Source organism: Melopsittacus undulatus, chromosome 10 (assembly GCF_012275295.1).
Source record: "Melopsittacus undulatus isolate bMelUnd1 chromosome 10, bMelUnd1.mat.Z, whole genome shotgun sequence".
NCBI lineage: Eukaryota > Metazoa > Chordata > Aves > Psittaciformes > Psittaculidae > Melopsittacus > Melopsittacus undulatus.
In genome coordinates, this window is record NC_047536.1 from 11,650,323 (window position 1) to 11,672,872 (window position 22,550).

Sequence of the window (22,550 nt, forward strand, 5' to 3'; positions counted from 1 at the left end):
TTATACTAAAATTTTCAAATGAAAATTTGCTGTGGAAGGATGTTTTTATCAGAAATCGTTAGGTGTGGGATAGGAAAACTTGTTTGCTTTGGTGCTGGCCACAAACCTTTTTATCAACAAAATGCTGCCATTATTCCTCTTGGCTTTTTTGTGTGTGTCAAGTGCAATTGGAGGCTCTACCCAAATAACAGTCATCACAACAGTGATGGTACCACAAGGGTAAAGTCTGCCCATTTCACGAATGAGCCCAATTTTTATTTCTGTTCATCACAAAAGTCATCCCACATTTGTTGTACACACTGGTGGTTGCTGTGTTACGGGACATTTCACCATGTACCAGATGCTTGACTCTTGCAGAAGCATTTCTAATGGAGATGGAAGCTTCTGTTGGCTGAATTTTTAGAACAACAGCAAAAAGTAATAATACAAAACCAAAATATCATCTTCAGCTGCATAGCAAATATGGATCAGAAATTTAACACCTTATCAGCTCACGAGCATAAATATGCCTCACCATAAATAAAATTCATTGTACAAAATAACTCAAGCAGCTTTTCATACAAATATTGGTACATTTGACAACAGGTTTTGAGAATATTTTCTTGGGGTTTATTTTTACATCTTCAATTCTTTTGTCTTTTGTTCTCAAACACATAAACCTACTGGACTGGAGTAATGCAGGAGAATTTAGGACTAACATGTTCTTCAATGCTAATAAGTGCTGCCAGAGACTAAAAGGAAAATCACTGAAGTGCTGAGCTTGAACTAGGTTGCTTCCCCTTTCTACTGTATCATTGAAAGTTAAGGGCAGCATCACCCAAGAAAGGCATGTGCACTGCCAATAGTCACATGTTATAATGCCAAAGCTGAAGGGAACATTAAAAAACCTAGTTTGATTTCATTAATGACACAGGCCATCCCTTCTTCCCCCTGTACTTCCTGTATTGAGCCAACAACTTGTCTTTGAAATAGGCTAAGTGGTGGATGGTAAATCCTGGGGAGTTTGCAGACTACTTCAGAGTAAGAAGTCAAAAATAGGTGAAAAAACAGTCCCACAGTCAATGGACTTAAAGTACCCAGACAGGGGTCCATATTTCCCTAGGAAAAATAAGTTAAGTGTCTGCAGACTGGGAAAGGATGAAAACCATAGGGTTAGAGCGTATCTGCAAAAAGACACCCAAACTTGCGAGGAAGTCTGCAAGTGTGGAGAATATGCCCGACCCCATGGCAATCTGTTACTATTTAGCCCTATTGCTATAAATTTGCTTCCTATTTCCATTAACAATTATGACATTTAAAAAGGATAGTAGGAAAAAAAGTCAATTTTTGTGGAGTTCTTTAAAGACCTAAGCCTGGATCTCTTTCTCATACACAGTGAAGGAGGGTTAGTGAACTGAAGCTAAAGACTACTTGCATCCTTTAGAGAATAAATGGACAGTAACATCAAATCTCAGAAATGAAGACCATAAGAGTTTTCCTAGCTGGTATCTCATTCTACTTGAGCAACAAAGCAAAACATCTGCAAACACTCTACAGTAAAAACTACTTTACATTTTGTTCATGCACTTTGGACGTTTTGCTCAAAATATTGAATCCCTTGGAATCTGAAGGGATTTTACATTTTTGCCAGCAAATCTGAAGGCAACAAATAGATTTCATCTACCTGTTCTTTCAGGTACGTGCAATTGTGTCTTGCAGGGTTTCAGAGAATTCTTATGGCAAAACTACTGCAAAAGAATGCAAAGTGGTATTCATATTTAGGTAAAATATCTCATGGCTCACTCCAGACCTAAACAGATGAAAACAGGCATTTAAATTCACCTTACTGTATCCTTCTCTGTTTTGGTAGCTGAGACTGCGCCATGTGGTACAGTTCATCCTTCTGTAGCAACTTCTTGTTCATGCTGGTTTCTGAGAAGACTCCAACATCCCATAACATGTCAGATGCAGCAGGACATTTTATTTGTGCTGTGCCCAGAGGTGGCTCTGAGAGCCAGACAGGGATTTGTGCGACCTTTTCAGCAACACTTTCATACCAAAATAACAAGCACTTGCTATTTAGGTCAGGAAAAATAGGATCTTGGTTGGATCTCTCTTCCTTGTATCTTGTTTTCCACAAAAAATAAAGTGCTTGATTTGCCTCTTCCTTTTAAAAAATATATATTTGTAGATACCCTCACTCCAGTAGTGTAGAACTGTTGGAATACGATGGAAAACCAGAACTGATGTCCTTAGCAGAAGACTAGAGAGTGAGAGCCCTGAAGTGTCATTGAGTCCCAGACTGCTCTTCCTCATGGAAACAACTTGCTTTGCTGGGCTGGGTCCTCCCCTGCCACTAAAAGATTTCAGCCAGACTTCTTGAGACTTCACTATACTTTCAGGTTAGTGTGCTGCACAATCACGTCCCTGCAGTTTAAATGCCTGTCTTGATAATTAAAGGAGACTCCAGGTGTGAAAATGTCCAGCACTTTTCATGGTAGGGTATTTATGGATTATCAAGGGAGTAGGTGGTGAGCATCTCAAGAACAAATTCACCCCATCCAGCAAGATCTCCTCTTGCTTATTGTAGTTTGCTGGAAGACAAAAATACTCCAGCTGGGACATTTCTACTAATTAATTCTATGTTCCTGCTGACAGAATAAACACGCAGGCTCTGCCTTTTTAACACTTATAACAGCATGCAGCTTACAAGGCATGAGGAAATGCGTGAAAGGAATATATATTGTCACATCTGTGCTCTGTAACAGCAATTATCTGCTGTGGCCTGGCTAAAGCTGAGGAATTAAAGCATTGCCAGGGGTGAAGCTAGCATCGTTTCCTCTTGGAGTGCGCGGTTTGATCTCCTTTAACTTCAAGCACAAGCTTTTGTATCACGTCAATGACACTACTGAGGGGAAGCAGGGAAGACCATGAATTACAAAATCCTCCTTGAAGTTCCTACTGAATCTGTTCTCAATATCCAGGGATCTTAGATTAGCTGAGTGGGAAAAGGAAACAAACTCCAGTGTTCCCTCCCTTTAAACCTGGAAATTTCTGGGTATTTTTAATGCTTATCCTATATTTCACCTCTTCTAAACAATCATGATTTCTGAGCAATGGGAAGTTCCTAAGCCCTGCTGATAGTCACCAACCTCTGAAGCAAGATATTTGGTCACTCTGCCACTAGGAATTTGTCTAAAACAAGGGAAAATAGTATCCCAAAATGTACACAAATTACACACCCCAGCTCTCATCCTTGGCCAAAGATCACGTATGTTCGAGGTAACTAAACCTGCCTCCTGTCAGGACCAGTGATTATTTCCACCAAATGAACATGTTCAAGAGCACATTCACATGAATGCAGCCTCTTCTGTAGTCTGCAAGAAATCTTGTTTAGTCCACGGAAGATGTGTCTTTGGGGAGAACCCTTTGCATTAAAATAAGTGGATGTTCCACAGCAGGGAAAAGCCAGGCTATTTTCTCTTTCCCCAGCTCTCTGAAGTGCTAAGGAGTTATTTGGTGACTACACCATTGCTATTCTGAAACCCATGTGCCAAAGCTCCCTTTTACAGGAAGGCCAACAACATGGCACAGAGCATGAAGCTAGCCCCAGCCTGGGGCATGCAGCCATCTGAGACCAGCTGCCCTGTGCCCATCACTTGATTCTCAGGGTCCTGCCACAGGTGACAATCCTGCTTTCATCCCTTTTTCCTCTCACAGAGTGAATCAGGGGCTTGTCTTCAGACCCTCCGGCTCCACATGTCATTTGGGGATGTTGAATTGCCCCATTGCTTCTGCAGTGGGAGTGGGCTCCCAGTGCTGTGGAAGCATAGAGCTCTTTCACCAGGGTCCCCACGTTTGGGGCTGCAATATGGCTTCAGAGTGATGTGTTCGATTGGATGAATCACAGGGAAAAACTGGACCACTTCATGGAAGAAAAGCACATTTTGCCCACCCACCCCCACCCACCCCCAAGTCTGAAAGCTACAAGTAAAACCGATCACAGGGATGGTACAGAAGAACATGCACTCAAACAGGACGAGATGGGAAGATGCATCCTCGTGTGTGGTAGGCATACCCAGTCTTTGTTGCCAGGCCTCACACCATCTTTACCTCTCCCAGCCATTCTGGGTTCAGTCCTTTCTCCCTTCTCAACCTGCGCAGGGTCAGTGTCCACACTAGCAGGTAGTGGCCAGCGACTGATGGATGGGGGGCTGGAAGCAGCGCACATGCTCCACTGTGGAACTGTCTGTTTCTACAGACTTCATGTACTTGTTCAGGATGGCAAAAATCTCATTGTTCAGGATCTGATACTTCCTGATCCTATCGGCCATCTTCTTCAAGGGCTGGAGGGATGGAGAGGGAGAAAAACAGTACATGAAGAGAGTCTTATGTCATCTGACCAGCTAGAAAGTACCAGTAACTGTGCTCAGTAACTGTGCTGCTGCTGGAAAACTCTGCTAAAGCAAAGCTGCTGTTAACACGTGCTACAGTTCACTTAGCACCTCCCAGGGACCAGTGACTCACTTCATTATGGGGTTTCATGATGCAAGGCAGAGCCTTAACAAGGTCAGTGAGTGGTCCTTAAGTTAACCGTTCTAACGTCTAGACTCCCAGCTGCGTACTAATAAAGCCACTGAGATCACAGGATGGTTTCTGGAAATGCCAGCTTCTCAACTCCGGTTTCCTAACTCCGGGAAGAAGGGAAAAGCTCTGGGAGAAAAAAGAATTTGATTGTCAAGGCAATTAAAACCTTGGCCTCTCTGCTGAGACTGCAGATGGAAATCTCACAGCGAGTATGTCCAGTATGAATTAGGTTAACACTGGCCATAGTTGTAATCTGTGAGTCTGGAGAAAGCAAGATAGAGAAGTGTGCTGGTTCAGGTCCTTTGGGACCTCACCTTTCAACTTACCACGTTTTTGATGATTTCATCCTTCCCGTCCTGCCTCTGCACCTTCAGCAGGTGGTAGCAGAAATCAAAGAGGTCAAAGCGCCGTTGCTGTCCAAGGAGAACAATGATAGAGCAACCTGCCCAGTTCAGACCATCTCCAAAGCACTGCCTGGAAGGGAGGACATGGTTAATTGGGTGAGGAGAGATGACAGGATAGAATTAGGTGACAGAATTCCTACCATGGCACCAGGAGCTTCCCTTGGTGAATTCCTACGGAAATCAGATTCAGTCCTACTCCTAAACAGGATAAATACAGCTAAAGAAAATTAACTCAGGAGATAGAATTATACCAGGGCCAGGCGGTGCATCACAGGATAAGAAGACCTAACCTCTGGCTTGGGTTGCTGGCCCATCAACCCACCTCCTTCTCCATGTTCCCTTGGGCATGTCCCTTTGCTTTTCACCAGTTGTTCAGACAGAAACCTCTCTGGGCATCTCTTTATGTCCATGCACAACAGAGTCTTTCCATGAAGAACCTGGATTTCCCCCTCTACCTCTACACTGGCTGAAGCTATCACTGCAGCTGAGGGCATCCAGGGGACCTGCTGACACTTGCTTGACACTCACTCTGCAGTGAACTCGTTGGTGCCCACGGGGATGCAATACACAAACTGCATGGCGCTCCAGAGCCGGTGAAACTCCACGCACTCATCCACGTGCATGACCCCATTCGTCGGGGGTGGCCCGCGCCAGATGGGGTCCTGCAGGTAGCTCCTGATTCGTGTGAGGATCACCTCGAACATGGACAGCCCGCAGCATAACCGCTCCTTGGTCAGCAGGTCACCCTCCCGGGCAATGGCTATTTGCTGAGGAGGAGGACAACCAAAGAAACAAAAGTGAAGATACAATACAGACAGGCCTTCTCGCTGGACTTAATGCTTCCCAGTGTCCCTGGCTCTTTCAAGGTTAACACACATCCCATGCAAGGTCCAACCTTACCTCTGATGGCTGCTGCCATGGCACTTCCCACCAGAGAATACTCATCCCTCAAACGGAAGAAGACTTAATATTGTGCTCAGTTATATTTCACCAACCTCAGTATCTTTTGAAATAACTCTGTACATCAGAAAACAGAAGTTGAAGGCAGAGCTCTGACCAGAAATACTGATTGTTAATTCTGCTAACACGCTGTTCTATCAGTGCTACTTAGTGGTGCTGGGTTTAATTTCATGATTTCTGCAGATTATGAAAATAAAACAGGAGAGAACAGGGACATTTTGCTTCCCAGGACATTGCCATCATCTCTTTAACATGCAGATAGCCTATGGTTTTTTTCATTTCCTTTGTGGTTAGGGTTAAATAGCTCTGAGGAAGATGAGAGGCCACCAGAACCTTAATACTGGAAAACCTGTTTATAAGAAAGTCAAATACTCTTTTCCAGATGTGAAAGCTTTACACATGTGGAGAATTTCTGTGCCATCCCCACTCAGATTGACATGTTCAAATATAGAATGGCTCAATTGGATGGAGTTAATTTGGCTTTTACACTACAGAAGAATTAAGAGAATTGACTTCAGCCCCATCACTCCCCCAGGAGAAAAAACAAAGGGGGACTGTCAATAAGCAAGCCGGGTCTTCCCCCAGCATGGGAATACCAAGCCCACTGAGCCCCCTGAGTGGGGCTGGAGTGCAAGCTAAGAGGTTGCTCCTCTTAGCTGCCCATTTCCTGCCATTTCCAGCAGCACTACTGACTCCTCTATGCAGCACTGCCAAAAATGACACAGGAAATGGGAGCTGAGTGCTCTTAAGAGTCATGCCCGTAGCTGTGGGAGGCTCTGGCTCTGCCATGCTCACCCCAATAGATGAGTGGCTGCCATGGAGTTCTGGCCCCACGGTCAGAGCCTTCTACCCCTCTCACCACTCTGAGAGGCAGGCAGAGCAAGCGTGACATTTACCAACCCCCTGCCTATCCCAGAGGACTTCCTGGAGCTTTAAGTAGTTTTTAAGCATTTGCTCCATTTCCAGCTGTCCCTGTAATGCCTATAAAAACGTCACCCTGCTCAGAATCACCATGGGGTCTCAGAGCATCCGGTGCTACAAGCAGGCACGTGTCCTCACCAGACATTAGGAACGTGAATTATGCTGGGTTTGCTTGGATTGTCTCTATTCTACGCTAAAGAGACATGAACATCCTGCACATCCCCTTTCCTGGCTATTAGTTTATGCTGGCAGTAACCTGAAGCATTCTTAGTTTGGTCGCTACTGAAATTAGAAGCATTACAATTCCTGCTTGTCCATTACAAGGACATTCTGGGAATCTCTGATCAATTAATGTTCAACTAATAGCAAATATCAAGGGAAAGCTGTATTGCTGTGCAGAGGCCAGGCTAGGCCTGGGATCCCTAGGTCTGTTAAACAGAGGAATGGTATCGCCAGTTTCATGGCACATACTTGCACATGTTTGCTTGGCAAATAAATATTTTATCCAGCTTGGTTTTATAGCTAAAGGCTGTACATTTTCTCTCTCCTCACCTGCTCCAAGCTCTTACGGGTACAGATTAGTATCTGCACACACTAGTCTATGATAGCAAAATGGTCACACAGTAGAAGTAGAGCTATTTCAAATATAAGTTAGGTGTTAGCATTACTGTTTGCTAAGATATGGTGATAGAACAGATATTTTTGGCAACAAACTAGCCCAGTGATCTCAGTATACTGTTTCTTAAGAAATCATGATCTAGAAAGGGATGTATTCACCTTCCAAAGGATTTAATGCCCCTCAGTTATGCACATTCATAGACATAATTTGGTTCTGAAATTCATCACCATAGGACCAGTCTTTGATACAGAATGATACTACTTATATCTGACATGGTGAAGGCAGCTGGAGAGCTATTAGTCCTGTGGCCAGATCTGCCTTACAGTCTGGGATCCCACTGATGCCTCTTATCAGGAGAGGAAGGATGCTCTCAGGATAAACTGTCAAAGGCTGCTGCTGTGCTGGCTCAATTATTCCCTCTGTCTTCAAAAGGAAAGGCTCCCATTACTTTCAGTAAAAAATCAGACTGATCAAGCACTTTAGAAAACCCTTTACTAAATACCCCTACGATCAGCATTAAAAAGGAAAGGATTCCTTTAAGGAACCACTTTCACCCCCTGGTTCTTTATTAATCACCTACCAAACAGCTGCTTCTGGAATCCCAATGGAAAACAATTATTTACAAGAAACACTGATAGTTTTCCTGCCATTGCACAAATCCAGTAGTGCAACACCTCATTTCCAGCTTGTTACCTGGCAAGTAAGACTGACAGACCACCAATAACTGCAGCAGCTTCTGGCTCAGCCCCTTCACAGCATGTAATTACATAGGGCCACCTTTATGGAGAGGCATCTTCTTTCAGGTAACTGAGAGAAGCAGGCAACTTCTGCTCAGATTCTGGACAATTGCTAAAAGGCACTTGGGAATTCTGCAGGAAAAATTCCTGTATGGCCTGTGTCCAAAACTGCAATTCCAAAATGCATGTCCAAAACTGCTTAAGGAGCAAGCTTAGAAGCTATGAAGGCATCTCTAGAAAGGGACCATTGTGTTAATTTACATCTGAGCTCAAAAAAAGACCTGGTACTCAACTGTACCTGTGTGATGGATATGGGAACAGTTTACAGAAAAATTCATTTCTAGCAGGACATGAAATCCCTTTTCTTTTCATCACCATTATAAATTGTGGCAGGGATAAGCAACGAGTGGACTCTAATAGCAGATTTTAATGATGGTTTTGCATGGAAAGAAGGAGAGAGAGAAAGACCAACACAAAGACACAAAAACACAGAGGTGAATTCTTTTTCTCGAGTGTCTCCTTTAAAAGGAAGTCAATGGGAAGCGAGAGGAGTGTCTACTAAGTAAAAAAAAAGCCCTCAGTTATCCAGCCAATTTCTTTGTTTCATATATTTTCCCATGAAACAAAGCTCAAAATGTCCTTGATCTATCAGAAAAATAAGAAAAAACATCAACTTTCTGCCTGCCATACATGTCACCTCATACAACTGAGTGTTCTATTCCCTCGGCAGTACATTACAGAAAAGGGATGTTTGAATCATTTAATACTTTGAATTATTTTGATCCCATCAATCCCACTAAGTAGGCAGTGGAAGTTTGGTTACTGATATCCATGGAGCTCAAATCTTCCTTACTACATTGATCTATCTATAGAGATATTTATAACAGTACTCAGTATCTGCTCAAGAGATCCTTCCCAAGCTGAGGCCCACCTCAAGAAGCCACTTAAATGGAGCCATAATTTTAAGCATGTGCTGAAGCTCTAAGCATGTGCTAGGAGGGAAACCATTCTCAGATGTATTCCTTGACAGGGATGAGCTTAAAAATGGATCACACTGCAGCCCTAGAATGGGATCCCCAAAAGTGATGGCAATTGATTAAGTCAGGGACAGCCATGCGGAGTTTCCCCTCAAACCATCCCAGCAATTCTCCTCCTTTTTAAAATGGAGAAGAGATTTTCAGAGTTATTCAGAGCTGGCTTCTTAGCATGCTTGCCTTAAGCTCCCCACCAGCCCTCCATACTGGAGGCAGCAACACACCACCTCTGGACCCGCTTGCCAATTTCCCTTCAAAGTGTCCGCTAGGGCAAGGACTGTGATTCTGTTGTCCAATTGAGGTTTTGGGGAGAAAAAAAGGAAAAAAAAGGAAAAAAAGACAGAAAAAAAGGAAAAAAAAGGATCATTTTCCCAAGGCCAAACAGGCCACCTGGGGACTGCTATGAGTTTTCAACAGCCATCCCTTTCAATGAAATCCTTACCTGCGGAGTGCCCAGCCTCTCTATTAAGGGAACCAGGTGAAGTGGGGCATACTTGGCTTCGAGACGCTTCATGCGCACCTCCAAGCGTTCTCCTTCTGTCAAGCGAGCAGCAAACAGTGAAATGAGAGGAGGAAGTGGAGACCCGCAATTTCCGCTGAGTTTGCTCAGAGCTGCCCCCCAGCAACCATCCAATGAGACTTTGGATCAGTGAGCCAAACCGACAGCAAATGAGGGGACCAGTGATGCAGAGAAGGGAGAGATGTGCGATTGCAGGTCTCAGCAGCAGCTTTACCAAACATGTCCAAAAGCACAGCCCTGTTACTGATCGCTCCTGTTGAGATGGACATTTCATGCTGTCATTCTCCAAAGAGGCTGTGAAATGGCTTTGAAACCTTAAGGGAACCCCCAAACTAACTAAGGTTTCAGTCTGTAACTAGTCTATGGAAAATGCACCCTTGGCATTTGTTTCCACCTGACTTTTGGCTGTATCCACTGATCTCTTTCGAGGGGGAAGCAGGGCCAGAAGTAATCCTCAACAGAAATGGGAGAGAAACAGCTTCTGGGCAGAGACCTTTGAGTCTGTCCACTGCTTCCCTCTCAGCTTCTTACCTTTGATGTAGACCCTGGGCAAAATATTTTGGAAGGGAGCAGCATGCAGCAAATCACAAACTTCTTCCTGGGACTGAGGCAGGAAGAAAGAAAGATAAAGTAAGTTAAAAAATACCTGCAGGGGTTGAGTGTAGGACTCAGGGGCCTGGGCAACACTACAACAATTCATACTACAGCACCTATTCAAATCCAACCCAGCTCAGTAGTAACTCCAACAGTTTAACCTAAATGAACTAAAACTGGAAGAAATACCTCTCAACTTCAACCAGGAAGTTTCCTTAACTCAAAGAAACTACTTCCTGCCTGTACAAGGCCAGAGATCTGTATTTATTTTCTGCCCCATTTACTAACACTGCAAGTAAGAGGGCATAAAGAACATGGAGGTTTTGGTTTCATATTACCCTTATAGCTTCCTGATATTTATTTTTACATAGAGTGCCCAGATGGAAATTACCCTTTGACATTTTAAGATGTGTACATGTAAAATATACCGATGCATGGCTCTATTGCAAATAGGTATATAATAAGTTGGTCTGAAATTATTTGATTGGTCATAGAATGTTCTCAGCTAGGGATATCAGACCAGGATCCCAGTGGTGTAGTCACCAAGGCTAATACAGAGTAATACAGAAGTCCAGAGAGGAATAACATCATGAGATGCCACCTAAGAGAATGCATGCCGATGCACTTGAGAAAAAATAATCCCAAACACAGATGCACAAGGAGGAGAAACCTAGAAATAGGCAGGTGGAGACTGAGGAGTGATGGCCAACAATACACTGTGTACAAGTCTGCAATGGGAAACAGCAGCAAGGAAACCAAAGCTGTTTAACACAGAGGCATTGCATCATGACAAGGCATTAGTTTGCTCCTACAGAAGTCCAGTTCTAGGACATGCTTCCAGTTCTGTGCTTATTGTAGAGATGTAGACACACCCAAAAGCAGGTCATGACAGCACAGCAAAGATATTTGGGGGCCCAATGGAATGACTTGGCTGGATCTGTTTGAGGTGCACGAGTGGATACCGCCATCTTCCAGCCAAGAGGGAGAGGACAGTGTAGCATGGAGCTGCAGGAGGCTGTACTGGCACATGGATGCTGGAATGAGAGCAAGTTTGTGGGAGTGCAGTTTGTGACACAGTGCTGGAGGGACAGGAGCAGACCTGGGTCCCTCTACAGGCAGAGATGCTGATGCTAACAGAGTGTGCCTGTCACCTTGGTTATTTTGTTTGCTAAACACTATTAGTTCCTAGGCAAATGCTTTTTCACTGCTGTTTCTCTCTGATAAAGAGAGTATTTTCACCATTTGCAGCCTGTGTTCACCTGGTATCTATCCTAAAATTAGTCATGTTATAAATACAATTCCTTGCCAAGGCCCATTACCTAGAATTCTGCTTAGAAATTTAGTCCCAAGCAACCCCTCATTCCTTAGATTTAAATAGTAAAAGGGGGTAGACAGGAGCAGACCGCACATCTTCACTAGAGCAGTCTCTGCCAGCCAATGCCACCAGCTTTAGATCATTCTGACAGCTATGAAGATAACCACACTGTAAAAGCAATTGCTTCTGCTGCATAAGAGCTCCATTAGAGGGAAAATCTTTTAATGTGATAGCTCTACACATCTGACATCTTCCAGTGAGTGAGAACCGGTGCCCGCTGCGTGCAAAATGGCTTTATATTCTTAGTCGATTCCTGTCTTAGTCTATCCCTATAGGGGATCGAAGAGGGAGAGACTTTTTGGCTTGCATGGAAAGCAGACAGATGTGGAATTTGATGGGCAACCTTCCTAAAGGGACCCCAAATTCTCACCATTTTATTTTCTTTATTTTCTGCTATTCTGAAATGCCAGTGCCCTGCTGATGTACAGCTCTTGGGACAGCAGGAACATTTCTGCACTGAAATGAAGGATTTCTAAAAGAAAACACCATGTGTCCCTTAAGTGTTCATTTAGAGATGGGAGGGAAAAGGCAAATGCAGTACATCCAGCATAAAATCCAACACTGAGAACAGCAGAAAGCAGTGACGAAGCCACAAAGGGAACAGAAACTGCCAGGATATAGCTGCCAATTCTGGTCATTCTATAAAATAAAGCCAAGCTGCTAGGTGATATACATCTCTCTAGTTAATCTTACACAACTATTGCTCACTGAATATGTTTGATACACCCTATCTGGAACTAAAAGTCTCTATATCTGGGGTTACAATGCCAAAGGCAGGGGCAGAACCACCAGTTTTGAGAACATGCAGAGATTTTTGGTTTTCTCTGTGCTCTATGGTTGGATAAAACGTGGAGTCTTTGAACTTCCTTCTAGTTCTGCTCTGAACAAAACTTTCTGACTTGGCTTGGAAATCCCATCTTACGCTAGGGAAGTCTTTCTGAAATATTGCTGGAAAAACTGCAAAAACCACCCCTGTCAAAACCATTATGACATCAAATATACATTTTTAATATAAAATTGTGTTATGGAACTCATCTCAGTTGACTCTAGGCCAAAGTGTGAGATAAATTCATTACAAAGTGAATTTACTGAATGAAGACCTAGAAGCTAAGAAGATGAGTGGCATGCAGCCACAGTCTTTGCCCCATACAAGAAAGAGCATCACATAGGGAGCAATATCAAATCAATTCATCTAAGGTTTCAGTAAAGATAAGTCAGAGGAAATTTATCATCAGGTCTTCTGAAATTTCTTTCCTGTTGGATTGCTTTATCCCTATCACCATTAGAATCAGGTTATTTTCATTGCACTGGCACCCCAAAAGAGCAAAAGGCTCAAATCTACTTCTTGCTGTACAAATATGTACGTAAAAAAGTACTTATCCCTGTTGCAAAGAGCTTACAATCTAGAAATAAGCTCCAGCTGATTTCTGAGAAGGACAAACAAGGGGTAACTTTGAGTCCAAGAATCAAATCTAGATCTTCCAGTATTCAGATTCTCCTCCAGCAGTCCCAGATGTCAGTGACCAAGTGCCAATACACCATCCATGGACATGCCCGCAGACCCCAATAACACAGCCTCAGAGAGACCCTGAGCACACAAGAAGCTGGGAAGTAACATTCACCAAACTCTTCTGCTGGAAACCCCACTTCCACACATACTGTTGAGGTGGCAATTTCAAGTATGAGCTGTTGTGCAGGGGGTTTTGCCTTACCAGAGCCTGCTCGATAAGGAGGCAGAAGAGAATGGCATTGCCCACTTCTCTGAGGCTCTGGAACACATCAGTCTTCAGCTCTGCGTACTCAATGATGTCCTTCAGCTGATGGTGGAAAAACTCCAGGATTCCTTAAAAGACAAGGAAAGGCAGTCAGAAAAGTGGGAGCAGAATCATCTTTGATAACTTGGATAAAATGACAACCAGTGCCTTAATCACAAGTTGCAAGTTGTAACTGTTAAACATATTTATGGAGACTGGCACTGGGGAGAACTAGGATGCAGTGTCTTATCCTACTTTCAGTAACCCTTGGGAAATAGGGAGTAATTCATATAAACTCCATGGATTTCCTCATCAGAGGAAAAAGAGATTCAAGACTGTAATGGATGTTTTGGTGCTGGCTCACGTATTCCAGCCAGAGTTTCCCATTCCATCTCAATGGCAGGCTGCAAAAAAAAATCTGTGTTAACTAAGTAGAGCTTTTGAAAAATATCAGTGAAGCCACAGTAACGAAAGCTTACCAAATCCTGAAAACAAAACAGAAGCTATCAGCAGACATTCCCTTATCAGCCATCTGTGTGGTCAAATGGAGATTTCCAATGGGAGATTTCCTGGAAAGGTTTCCTATACCTATTCCAGTGTCAATAGCAAAGCCACTGAAAGTGTGTTCCCACAAGCATGGCTGCATACTGCACTGGCATGTCAGATGCCAAACTCTGTTTAATTACTAGTGTGTGCCTGACTCAATGCTGTATCAACACATGGGCGAGCTCTTGCTCAAGCATTTATCTGGAGCACCCACCTGGAGAGCCATATTCATGTCTTGGCAAGCGGCATATCTTGGGCATTACTTCAATCAGAGTCTTCACATACTGCAGGATGGTGCCTTGTAGCTGTCAGAGACAAAGGGAAGTTAAGCTGGAATGATGCCTTCTCCTGGTGTTAGCTTTGAAAGAGACTGGTTGTGCATGGGTCCACATCTGACAGTACAGGATGGAACTTCAGCTGGAGTTCAAGAACTTGCTTATTTTGGATTTCACTCAAATATAAAATTCAGACCGAGTGTATGGAATTAGAGAGCTTTTACAGCTTCCTCCCAAATAATCAATCACAGCTGCATGGACTTTCGACTTCAAAATACAGCCTGCTGTGTTTGCATTGCTTGCAGCTGAAATCCAAACAAGACTCAGTTTAGATCCAGCTGGACTTGTGCTCCTAACCCAAAAAGCATTTCACCAGATCTGCCATAGAAGTCATTCCCCAGCACAGGAAATGCTCCTTCCACCTGAGGAATGATCACTACATACTCGGAATTTAAACAAGAATTTACAAGTTTCTGCAGATCTGATGTTTTGATCTAATATGGAAAAGAACAGAGAATATTTCTTAGTTAAAAGTGCTTGCTGTCATTTGGAGTTTTACACCTGCATCCTGGAGATACATTATGCAGGATTATGCACTAAACACTATTTAGCCAAACATAAAATCTTTGTCTTTGTGCTGAATGCTGTCTGATCTCGCACACCAGCTACAGCATTTTCAACTAAGTGACACAAGTTACATCTTCAGTAACTATGGTCCTTTACAGTAGGAAAACTGGATATGCACTTGAAGTTTTCAGTTTTTTACATTGCTTTGTTAGACGAGTTCAAAATGTCGTCATTGCAATCAAACCAGAATTTGGATATTTGTAATGAATGAAGATTGTCTTTCCAGTAAAGAAAGGGTTGTAGCTGAAAAGCATGACATGAAAAAGTGTATGTTTTTGCACACTTCCTCCTCCCTTCTTAATGCTTGGTATTGCTAGTGCCCTTAGGGAGCACATGGGATCATTCTCCTGCGGGTATCACATTTTTCTTCTGAAAAAGAAAAGAACTGGAAAGCAGATTGGGCTATTGGCAGTCTGGCTTCAGAATACCTGACGGAAATGGACAGTATAGCTTGAATAAGGACTTGTCTATAGCATGAAATTTCTTATAAAGGCAGCAAAAGTTGGTATCATCAGTTTTGCTGCCTGCTCTTTGCCTTCCTGCAGCTCTCCAGGGTACCACAAGGCAGTGAGATAGAGTGCTTTAGTGCTATCACTAAGCATGAGCACAGGTCTTGAAGGTGTCCCAGACTGCAGCACAGGCAGTGCTGGGGGACCATGAGTGCCATGTCCCACCTGATCACTTCCCAGTGGCTTTTAGCAAAGCTGCATGCCAGCTCCACCACCCCCAGATGTAGGTGGCTGATCACAGCTAGCACTGGTGGAAACACTCCATCATCCCACAGCAATCAGTGGGATTCCTCAGCAACAGTGAAAATCAACTGTCAATACAAGTGTTTCAGCGTGACTCAAGGGACACAAAGGTGCCCAGATGTGAACACCCTGAATCCAAAACCCAGGCTGACCATCCAACCTATGCCTCTCAAGACATCAAGGTTTCTCCATTGCCAGGGTTAGATTCATAATTACCAAGCTCTTGACGATCTTCAACAGCTCTTCCATGACCACAGCAATGCCTTGATAGCCAAGAAGCCTGCAGATTGTCTTGAAATGAGGTGGCCCCACGAAGTTGCGGTAGGAGCTATAGATGTGACTGTAGGCAATGTTGAGAGGCTGAGAAATCAGAAGCACAGTGACACAGGACAGTTAGACAGGAGCATTTACCAGATGTGAGCAATTCCCTTATCACAGTGTTATGTTCCATCACTTCAATTAATTTTTAAGGCAAAGAAGGAGAAATAATAAACCCCACAAAAATTTCCATTTCTTCTTGTGACAAAGAGGAGATTACTTTTCTTGCTATATAGTCAGATACATTCTAATCTCAGCACACTGTCAACGTCACAAGGTTTCTTATCCTGCTATGTAGTAATGGCACTTTCAATTCCAAGGCAATTTACTCTTTCATACATTCCCAATCAAGGATTTCAGTCATTGGCCCTTTGCTTCTTCAAACCCGAATTCTTCTCTACTAAAATGAAAAGCTTTATATACTTGTAACCAGGCAGATTTTTTTCCCTATGGGCACTTGCTTTAAATAAGGCTTCTTAATAACAGTAGGAACTGCAGCATTTGAGCTTAAGGGCAGTTGGAAGAGATACAGAAAAAATCATTTTTTACATCCTGTAAAGCTCTATATCAGTCTCTGTAATTAATAGACATTCCCATGGGGCTGTGCAAAAGGCAATAATCTAACCCTGGTCTAGGGAGAACAGTACCCAGGGCTCTCCCCCTGCCAAATTTTTTGTGGCAGAAAACAAAGTTGTTTCCAGGAATGTGCTGTATCAGTGTAATCTTGGAAATATGGAAATTGCTGCAACATTTTATCAGGGGAAGATTTCTCAGATCCATTTAGTGTGAGGGAAACAGGATCAGGGGGAATTAATTCATTCGTGTTATCTGCAAAAAAAAACATAGGGAAAAATCAGATTTAAATGAAACACCACATGCTCGGCTTGGGCTCTGCAGCAGAAGTGTTGGCACCATGATTCAGCCCAGCAGAGAAGGGCTGCAGTTTCCCCCCACATCTATGACTGCAGCCTCAGTAAACAGCAAAAAAAGCCCATTCTTGAAAAGATTCTGGCAGTAGTGCCTCTTCCAGCAAAACACAGATAAACCCTTGGTTCATGCTTACCAGAACTTTCTTAAGCACCGGATAGGAAAACAAATCAAACTGTATCCCAAATGCACAGTTCAAGGTTGACTTTGTGTGAGTGCTGCATAGTAAAGGCACACTGCACTCTCATCTCATGCAGCAGAGAGCTTGCTTCCCTCAGTTATTGCAAACTCCACTCTACACGGATGTGATTCCCTTCACTGCCAGTAATGGGGCCAAAGGAGCAGAGGGACCAATGCATTGAAGACCTTAGGGTGAAAGGGAGCAAGTGTGAAGTAGTAGAACAGGGCAAAATGTTGTCTCTCCTCCAACACTACTGCAATACTGAAGCTGAAGGCTTCCCTTGTGCTCCAATTCTGACTCACTTCCTTGAGATTTACTTTAACACTTCATTCGAGTTACTAATGAGTTACAAAGTGAAGTCATTTGCTAAGAATCAGAAAAGTACTTTATTTTGCTCAGATACAGAATCCTAGCAGACTGATGTACTGATTGTGCTTTCATAGTCTGACCAGATGCTTTAATCAATTAATTAATTGTCCCTCATTTTGTTACAGCCCCAGTGCTCTGGTCCAGTAGCTTATTGCCTACTATAATAGACAGGCACACTGCTATGTGAGAAAATGAGCAATGGTTTATGTTTCAAAAAGTGTGTCTATTTAAACATCAGGTAATGCCCAGCCTGGAACATTTTCCAAATGGCTAACACAATCATCCCATAGGGAAGCCAGTAACCTGCCAGGGTCCTAGTCCAGCCCTGCTTTTGCTCTGGCTTTTGTACTGAGTCATTCCAGCCCCAGGTGCCCCCAGAAAGTGTCCTACTGCAGGGGTGATGGCTTCTCACACCTTCCTTCCTTCTCACACCTTCCTTCCTTGCTGCCCCCTGTAGACTCCTTTACCCTGTTGCTCCCCCCCCGGTTAGCACAGCAGTGGCTTGAATTAAATATCCCCATTTCAGCAAGCTCATGAATACACACTCATTTCTGGAAGCCTTTTCTGTACTCTGTGGCTAGGAGACAGGTCTTCTGTCTGCACATGCACCATGGTCCCCTGAGATGGGCTACCACTGGCATCCACCTGTGGAGGAACTGGTCAGATTTTCCCCATAATGGGGCTGACATTTCGCTGTATGGGCAGCAGGCAGCCGGTGCTGCTGCTCTGCCACCCACATCACCTCTTAGCAGGATAATGGAGCTGGAGAGCAGCTTTCAAGTGGGCTTTTCCCTCAAGTAAGGGTCTTGACAATAAGCCTGATTGGGAGGACACACATTTTAGGACGTGCATTGGCTGCAGACAAGCAGAATTCATCCCTCTCTGTATGCAAGATGAGGCTGGTTCATCGAGTTCTCTGCAGAGCTACACAGTGCATTAGCAGCAGGCTTGATTCTAATAATAATACTCTGCCAGCAATTAAAAATACAGCTCCATTTAAGGGTGAGATACACAGCTTGGGATAGAGACTGTGGGATGTAAAAAATGACACCAGGGGGTATTTTAAGACAAAACAGCTGAAGGTACAAGCTGGCTGAACAGCACAGCTCGCTCCCCCGCACTGAGCGGCTGCTTCCACCCCTTCAGAGAGCCAGAGAAAGGCCCCATCTTGCTGTGTCTTGGGAGCAGCAGCTGCCAAAGACACTGCGGAGCTTTGCCCCACCTTTGGTTTGGGGCCAAATGGGCAGCTTTGGGGTCTGGGAGGCAGGGAGTGCAAGCAGGCTGAGTTTCCAGTGTCCCACAGAGCCTGGGTGTCCCACTCCAGGTCTCAGGACAGCCATCAGTACCTGGAAGCACGTGGGGAAGGCCCCCATGTTGCTTTGGGAGCTCAGGAGGTTATATCAGGGATGCTCTGGAGCAGTTTCAGCAGCAAATGAAGCAAAACAAAACCCAGTTGTCATTTCCATCTCTTTGAGACTGTTGTTAGCCATCACCCAGACCTGTCTGAGCTCACCTAAGGGAAGGCAGGGAGAGTTTTATCCAGTGAAATAGATCAGAGAGAGAGAGATAACAAACAGATAATACTGTCTATGCCAGAACTCCCTTGGAATAACAAAGAGCTAATGAAAAAGGAATATACTTAGAGACAAAAAAGGACTTACATATAGCCCAAGATGAGTTCAGGCTCCCAGCCAAACTAACTTCAGTGTGACAGCTGAGACATGTCTTAGAGTGAAAAACAGTTCTGGCCAGAATTGTCAGAGGAAGTTCTCTAAGTCAAACAGCCTGAATGACCTGGTTTCTTCCTCTGCCACAAGTAACCTTCAATCTCCCTGTAAGACTTTTACCATATTCAGCTGTATCCGCTGGTTGCTAACACTTCCATGCGAACAAAAAATACATATTCCCCAGCTGGGATGGACATGTACAATGCAGCAGACATTTATATACCATGTTGAGGCTGTCTGTGTATATTCTGTGTCTCAGCATAATGCCTTGCTATACCAGCTCCTGATTTCCATGATCTGTATGCACTATTACTTACAAGCCAATGGCCATGGCAGTCCAGTAGCACAGCCTATGCAGCCTGCTGGAGGGCATCAGCAGCCCCCACTGCCAACTGCAGCAACCACAGCTTCTGAACACCTTCGGGCTATTGCTGCAGAAAATAGAGCAGCTCCATCCCATTCACACACCGTAACTATTTTTACAAGGGCCTGCAGCATGTACTGTCCTTAAGGTTACATCTGCCTGCATCATGCTAAGAAAGGGGAGGCAAATTCAACCAGGGAAAGGGAAACAGGAATTTCCAGTGACCCTGGGTCTGGCAGTGCCAAGAAAAATCGAAGCACTCATGAAAATACATAAATTAAGCCAAATCTAAAGCACTTACAGAGCTAAAAAGTGCTCACGAGCAGTAAGTAGTGGGTTGCTCATAATTTTGCAGCTTCTTTGTCAGACACTTGGCAACCTGCTGTGTTTTGTAAGTGGCTGAATGACAGAAAATGGTTCAGTTTTGCTGGCCACTGGAGAGCACTTAGGGTTTGCATCCTATGGTGAGGAGCCAGGGGTCGAAGGCAGGGCCACAGCTGGGTCCACCTGCAGATATGGGGAACACCAGTTGCTGAAGCAGTCCTGGCACTGGCATTGTTTTGGCATCTCCTCATCCTAGGAAATCAGAATTACGAGCTCATCACAAGTGTAAGTGGGTGTGAGCTTGATTCCTGGAGGTAGTACCAACACCACTAGGAGCTTTGCTGCATTTTCCTTTGAGAAGTGGTATTGATCACATCATGTAGAAAGTGGGACCCTTCGCTGGCCTAATCCAGCTATTTCCACTTTCTTCAGTCCTCTCTTCCTGCTAACACACCTTATTTGTGAACAACAAGAATTTAATTTCCCAGCCACTCTGAACACTGATAAACTCAACAACCCAAACACGACAAGAAGGCAGCTCTCTTGTGTAACCCACCTTTCTGAAGCACAGATTTATATCTTCAGCTCTCTCCCTGCAGGCAGGGATGTACTTTACTCACAGCAAGGGATCAGCTAAGAGCTCTCTTATCCCCCTGCTCTTGTAAGCAGGACAGAGCCATGCAAAAGGCAGGAAGCCACCTGGGAGCACTTTAATTTCCATCCCTGCCCATAATTATTTTCATCTTTGCCCCCTGTTTTCAGCTCGCTGGCAGCCACAGCTCACTCACAGGAATGGAAGGGGATACTGATCTTGGAAAACAAACCCAAAACATGCAGAACTGCCAAACAGAAATCAAAAGCAAGGGTCATGTGTCCTCCCCAGGCTTGTAATTGCCTCTCCTGATGCAGTTTGCATCATCATCTAATCACTGTTGATATCAGAAGGTCTTTGAAACACTGCACCTTTCCAGGAATAACAAAGAATGAGTAATTCCAGACCCAGAACCAATGTTTCTTCTGGGAAAGTTCTTCTCTCAAGCACATTTTGGCTTCAGACAGCAGTGAAATCACTTGTTCAAAGTCTCTCCTTAGCAGACCCAGTGCCACATCTGTCCCCTCCTGGCCACAGACTTGAGCTGTTCCCCTGACTGGTACTGGCTTTGCCTCTCCCTTCTTCTCTCTCACCAGACTGACAGGGGACACCCCTGAGCAGTCTATAATGCAGGGGCATTCAAAGAAGAGCCTGTCTTAATCCATTGGGAGTTCAGCACTAGGTCAAAGTCTTTCAAAACCCAGTTCCTGCTCTCATCACACAGCTTAGAAAATGTTAAAAAGTTAATGGACATTGCTGCAGCATCAGGGTTGAAAATCTGCTGCTCTCTGGGTTTGGCTCAAACCAGTAGTTTAAATGTGCAAGAAATCACAGAATTAAAGACAAAGCCCCTCAGTTCTAAATTATCAATGTGTACTGCAGGCCAGGATCCCACATTTCATACCATATGCCAATGTGTCTCTAATGCAGACCCTGCTGGGGACCAGTGATGGTGTTGCTGGGGGACTGCAGACAGAGGAAAACCAGAAAACACCAAACAAGCCAGCAAATAAAACTACCTGACTTGTCTCAGAGACATGCTTCTCCCAGGCAGAAGCTTTTAAGGATAACATTCCCAAATCATGTGAAGATGCCTGCCCATCCTTCCGTATTGGTTGCTATGGTGAGGGATGACGGAGCCCCAGATGGGTATAATATGAGGCAGAGCACAGAGAAGGGATTTCACAGAGGCAGGAGGGAGGAGAGCAGCTGGGAAGAGGGGAAGGCGCTGCCTGCCTGTAGCCACGCTGCTCCCCAGCACTGACAGGAGGTAAGTGGCTGCCCCAGCCCTGGGAGGGCTCCACGATGGGTGCATGTCCTGCACTGCTCTTCATGTAAGAATGGCTGAAACGGTCATTGAGATGAGCTGATTTTCGAGTGAATTAGAGGAAAGTTAAGTTGCAGTGAGAGAGGGAGGAAGAGGGAAAAAAGAAACTGGTTCTATTGCATGCAGCTCTGTGTGGAGCACTGGGATGGTTGGGAGAGAATGCTGCAGCGTGCTCAGACAGCACTTTAGCAATCTAAAGGAGTGATGCACTGAAGTGATTTGTGGCTGTTGCTAGACAGTTTGTTAGTGGTCAGTGTCTTCTGTCTGGGGGAGAGCTTTGTACTTATTATTTTTGTATTTCCCTAAAGGCATTTATTTATATTTCACCAATCTTCAGATTTCACATTTACAATCCTGATATAGCATGAGATGCTGCAGGAATAGAAAGAGTTTATGCTCCATTAAGCAACAAGTAAGGTACAGAAAATGCAGGAAAAACTTAAACCAGTGAAATAATCACTATGCAGCTTTTAAAATGGCATTTAGCTGTAAAATCAAAGTATCTCTTGGCAGCTTCACAAGCAAGTTGGAGATAGCTTAATGATCAGTTTATGTTAATTCCACGAGAAACAAAAAAGCTAAGCAAGCTTCCTATATAGACAACTAGTCAGAAAGATCTAAAACACCCAAAATCTAACTAAAGCATAAAGTATGTCTATATCCCAGTAGTTATTTTGGTTTCAAAACAGGGTGATACAGTAGTCCAGGTACCAGCAAGATTCATATTTTGTAATTTT

General features: G+C 44.1%; 2 protein-coding genes across 5 annotated transcripts in view; one reads left to right on the top strand and one right to left on the bottom strand.

Moving 5' to 3' along the window:
• Positions 1-22,550, top strand: part of FNDC9 (fibronectin type III domain containing 9) — a 32,630-nt gene that overhangs the window by 9,139 nt on the left and 941 nt on the right. The gene's annotated exons all lie outside the window — the stretch shown is intronic.
• Positions 3,956-22,550, bottom strand: part of CYFIP2 (cytoplasmic FMR1 interacting protein 2) — a 50,664-nt gene continuing 32,069 nt past the window's right edge. For all 4 annotated transcript variants that reach the window (XM_034067204.1, XM_031047463.2, XM_013128581.3 and 1 more), the window contains 8 exons: positions 15,901-16,044; positions 14,245-14,335; positions 13,443-13,573; positions 10,293-10,365; positions 9,684-9,778; positions 5,499-5,737; positions 4,893-5,040; positions 3,956-4,325 (listed from right to left, as the gene is read on the bottom strand). In XM_034067204.1, the coding sequence (XP_033923095.1) occupies positions 4,158-4,325; positions 4,893-5,040; positions 5,499-5,737; positions 9,684-9,778; positions 10,293-10,365; positions 13,443-13,573; positions 14,245-14,335; positions 15,901-16,044 (1,089 nt within the window). In that variant the 3' untranslated portion in view covers positions 3,956-4,157. The remainder of the gene's footprint in view (positions 4,326-4,892; positions 5,041-5,498; positions 5,738-9,683; positions 9,779-10,292; positions 10,366-13,442; positions 13,574-14,244; positions 14,336-15,900; positions 16,045-22,550) is intronic.